At 62.2% G+C, this 4,237-nt stretch overlaps 2 protein-coding genes across 2 annotated transcripts in view; both read right to left on the bottom strand.

The window, feature by feature from the left end:
• Nucleotides 1–2,029: 2,029 nt before the first annotated feature.
• LOC103083880 (proline-rich protein 2-like) lies at nt 2,030–3,398 on the bottom strand. Its single transcript, XM_007460437.1, has 5 exons — nt 3,375–3,398; nt 2,926–3,123; nt 2,487–2,883; nt 2,172–2,287; nt 2,030–2,122 (listed from the first exon to the last, which is right to left on the bottom strand). Exons 1-5 carry the CDS (start codon nt 3,396–3,398, stop codon nt 2,030–2,032), a joined length of 828 nt encoding a protein of 275 aa, XP_007460499.1.
• Nucleotides 3,399–3,885: 487 nt separating this feature from the next.
• Nucleotides 3,886–4,237, bottom strand: part of LOC103088742 (signal peptide peptidase-like 2B) — a 9,391-nt gene continuing 9,039 nt past the window's right edge. The window contains 1 exon segment of the mRNA XM_007472197.1: nt 3,886–4,067. Within this exon segment, the coding sequence (XP_007472259.1) occupies nt 3,886–4,067 (182 nt within the window).

Raw genomic sequence — 4,237 nt, 5'->3', positions numbered from 1 at the left:
GCCAAGCTCCTAACCTCCTCTCACCTCCCCACCGGAGCCCAAAGCAGCCTCTCCAGTGTCCCTCTGGCTGGACAGTCACCTCCTCCAAGCAACCTTCCATGCTACCTGCCCCCCAAGACAGAGCTGGGGGCCTCTCCCATGCTGACCCTCAGATGGGCTGCCTTCCCAGACTCACACAGGCATCCCAGGCCTGAGCGGAAGCCTGGCACACAGCAGGCGTGCAATGAACCAGGGAGTGAATGAGCAGGTGAATGAATGAGAAATGCATAAGATCTGGTCTACTTAGTGAAAGAAAATCACTGGGGCTTCCCTGGTGGCGCAGTGTTTGAGAATCTGCCTGCTAATGCAGGGGACACGGGTTCAAGCCCTGGTCTGGGAGGCCCGTGAGCCACAACTACTGAGCCTGCGCGTCTGGAGTCTGCTCCGCAACAGGAGAGGCCGCGATAGTGAGAGGCCCGCGCACCGCGATGAAGAGTGGCCCCTGCTTGCCACACCTAGAGAAAGCCTTCGCGCAGAAGCGAAGACCCAACACAGCAAAAATAAATAAATAAATAAACTCCTACCCCCAACATCTTCTTTAAAAAAATAAAAAGAAAGAAAATCACTGTGCTCACATCATTGGTCCTCTTTGTAGCTCAAACACAAGACATTGTAGCTCACAGCATTGGTCCTCTTTGTAGCTCAAACACAAGACCAATGCCTGAAGGCATTGGTCCCAGAGACTTGACTTCTCTGTGTGTAAAGCTGAAACAGGCCAGCACACGGGCCCCCGCCCCACACATGGCCTGCAATCCTCACCACCTGCGCTCCTGCAGGCCGGGGTCTGATTGCTGGGGCCACCACCTGTTTTTGCTCAGCTGCTTGCTAAGCAAGGGCTTTACATTTTTGAATTGTTGTAAATGAGAGTATTTTGTGACCTGTGAAAATGACACCAATGCACATTTTGGTGTCCACCAAGTTTTTGACCACAGTCACGCCTGTCTGCTTACACGTTGTCTGATGCTTCTGGCTACACAGCTCGGTTGACCGGTTGTGACAGTGACCATGTGGCCCAAAAAGGCCCAAACATTGACCATCTGGTTCTTTACAGAAAGTCCGCAGGCCCTGCTACAGGTGACTCCCTCCGTGGTTCTTACATCATCACAGACAAGCTAACAGTACCCAAACGCAGGCAACAGCAGGCTCCGCTACCCTCCCCTCCCCTCACGAGGACCCCACACGAGTAAACACAAGTAGCCACAGGCGGCAAAGCTGAAACCCCACTTGGGCGGCACCAGCGGCCACAGGCTGCGGGTGTGCTCCGGACACCTCCATCCACACAGGAATTCCTGCAGGCTGAAGGCCACCAGGGCCCAGCCCGGCCGGCCCACTGAGGGCTTCCCCGCAACGCCCCCGAACCCCTCCCCCCACCCCCGGCTCACTGCAGCACAGAAAAGGCAAAGACCCAGCCGTAAGTATCAAAAGCTGTGTTTAATTATAAGATTCAAACAGAAGCAAGGCAAAAACTGCAAACCGAAACTTCAGGAACTAACATCCGCCTTTGAATTCCTTGACGTTTGTCAAACCTCCGAAACAGAAAAAAGAGAGATTCCGCGCTCTTTACCGACGTACAAAATGGCTTAGAAGAAAGCGCAGTCCCTAGAGGGAGGGCGGAGGTCCGCTCGGGCCTTCCCCCGCGGCTGCCCCGCGGCTGCGTCCTGGTCCAGGCCTCTAAGGCCAGGGGCTCCCATGGGGCTGGGCAGGTCCAGCTGCTCCAGCCCCGCCCTCCCACCGGATCACCTGTTCTTTTGAGAAACACACAGAAGCAGGTGGGAGACGCCTTCTGTTTTTTTTTTAGGAATAAACATCGTTTCTTCCTCGAGAGGCGTGGCTGAGAGGCTGTTGAGTCTGGCTGGCGCTGGTATTGTGTGGAATGGACCGTGGTCGCCCCTGCCTGCTGTGTGCAGCGCAGCAGCGGGCAGAGGGACACAGAGCCGGCGTGCGGCGTGGACGGGGTGTTGGCGGGGTGAGCGGGCCGGGGCCCTGGCGATCAGCAGCCCCGGGTGCCTGTCCGGGCGCCGGCTCTGTCGCCAGGCGGTGACACGGGGGCCGGCGGCATCTCCGTCGTGAGGTTCAGAGAACCCTGTCCGTGAGGTAGAAGACATAACGCCAGTTCCAGAATATCCTCCCACATTCCAGAAGCTCCCCGTCCCCCGTGCTGGAGTTGGAGGCCGAGGTGCGTGCACTGGATAGGGTGCTGAGAGCGTGCGGGTGCCTGTGGCGAGGGTGGGAGCCGAGTTCCTCTGAGCTGAAAGGCAAGATGGGGCCACCGGCCTGGCACCAGCCCCGCCCCCGAGAGGGGCAGTCCGAAGGGCTCGCACCCCAAGAGGCGACACTACCAGAATTTCAAAAAGTCGTGGCCGTTTATTCAAACTTGGAGGAGCTGGACCACAGGCGCTGGGCGCTTCCGGGCGATGGAAGGGCCGGGCGCAGGGCTCAGCGCTCACCGCGGGCCCCCAAGGCCGCGGCGGCGTCCAGTCCAAACCCGTGGGGGCCCTGCTGGGCAAAGGCGCCCCTCCACCAGGAGCCAGAGACCCGCCCTCTCCCGGCCGGGACCCGAAGGGAAGCAGCAGCAGGGTAAGCACCAAACTGGGCGTGTCCGCGGCCAACGGCGGAGGTGACGGCCCCGCCCTCTCCGGGGCACCACCGCCGCAAGAAGCGGGGCGCGCGCGGGGTTGGCCTCAGCCGGCCGGGGGCTTGACAGCCACGCGAGCTCGGAGCAGGGCTGGGGTCCGGGGTGTGGCCGGGCTGGAGCAGGACGTGCGCATCGGCCAGGCCAGAGCACCAAGTTGGGGGCCGCGCGGGTCCAGTCCCGGGGCGCGGGGGCCGAGTCTGCGCCCCCCACTAGGCCGAGGGGCCAGGGGCGGGGCCGGGGGCTAGGCCTGCCGGACTCTCGGGCTCCTGGGGGGGCGCGCCGGTCCCGCTCTCCTCGGGCGCGGACGGCTCCGGGGGCTGCTCCGCGGGCGCAGGGGACGGGGCCGCTTCTTGGCCGGGAGGCTGCTGGGAGGGGGCGGCGTCGGAGTCTGCCTGGGGCTGCGGGCCGTCGGCGGAGGCGGGTGCCCACTGCGACTGAGGTAGGTCCTTCTGGGGGAGGGAGGAGGCCCGGGTTGGCGGAGCCGCGGGGGGGCTCCGGACCAAGGAAGGAGCCGCGCTCGCCAACCGGCACCAGCACCGCATCAGGGCCCCAGGAGGGCCCCACCCTGCCTTCTCTGGCCTGCTCTCCCTCCAGAACCTTCCAGAACCAATCCACCCGCTCTATAGCAAAGCCAACGCCCTCCGGGAAGGACACCTTTGGGGACGATGGGCACTGAGCCCAGGAAGCCTTCCCGACTCACCGGGTCCCAACAGTCGCACCACATGTAAAGCGTATTCACATCTATGCGAACAAGTTACACACACACCGGAAGCGCTCAGAGCCCCCATCAGGGCAGGACGGGTTTCCTAACAGGGCCCACTAGAGACCCCGCAGGCCTGGAACGCCCTTGAGTTGCAAGGACACAGCGGTCGCCCTGCACTGCACGGGGAGTGGCCTCTGTCCCTTTCCGCTTTAGTTTCAGACAAGAGCAAGGCCCGGCCCGCCCCCTGCCTGTGGAAGAAGCAGCTGGAACCCCAAGTCCAACCAATCCAACGAAATGGGTTAGGGTTAGCAGCAGGGCAGCAGCATCACCCCGAGCCACACCACAAGCACATGTACCCCTCCCCGCCCTGCAGCCACGGGAGCACCACATCCAAAGCAAAACCTTCCAGAGACTGACACGGGCTGCGGGGTTTAGTTGTAATGCTAGGAAGTCTTACTCAACTTTAACTCTAGTTAGGGCTTATTAGGCTATTATTTCTCGTAGACATTCATAGCAAACTGGTATTCACCGCAAAGCCGCTGCCCGTCCAGAACATGCCCAGCTCCCTGCGCCATAGCGCCAGGGCGCAGCTGGTGACGAGCGTGCAGGGCACCAGGTAGAGGAGGGCAGGCTGGCCGCGCTGCATGAGGGCCAGCGCCATGAACGTCACCAGGAGACCGATGCCGTAGGCTGCGGAAGCAGAGACAGGCAGCACGTTACCCTGGCCGGTCCCAGGCTCACCACCCACTGCTCACAGGGGCAGGAGAGGCAGAGCTCGCGCCAGGGCCGTGGCCATGACCCACGGGCCAGGCCAGCGGGTCCTCCCCACCCACACCTTCCCGGACAGTGGCAGGCGAGAG

This window comes from Lipotes vexillifer, unplaced genomic scaffold, assembly GCF_000442215.2.
Source record: "Lipotes vexillifer unplaced genomic scaffold, Lipotes_vexillifer_v1.1 scaffold225, whole genome shotgun sequence".
NCBI classification, from domain to species: Eukaryota; Metazoa; Chordata; class Mammalia; order Artiodactyla; family Lipotidae; genus Lipotes; species Lipotes vexillifer.
This window is presented reverse-complemented; position numbering and strand designations above follow the sequence as displayed.

What these genes read in the sequence shown, in the direction of transcription:
- LOC103083880 (XM_007460437.1), bottom strand. Translation starts at nt 3,398, where the DNA reads ATGTGGTGCGACTGTTGGGACCCG. An exon ending in GGTGCGACTGTTGGGACCCG is followed by an intron (nt 3,124 to 3,374) that starts GTGAGTCGGGAA and finishes TCCCTCCCCCAG; the next exon opens with AAGGACCTACCTCAGTCGCA. An exon ending in CGCGGCCTTGGGGGCCCGCG is followed by an intron (nt 2,288 to 2,486) that starts GTGAGCGCTGAG and finishes CTTGCCTTTCAG; the next exon opens with CTCAGAGGAACTCGGCTCCC.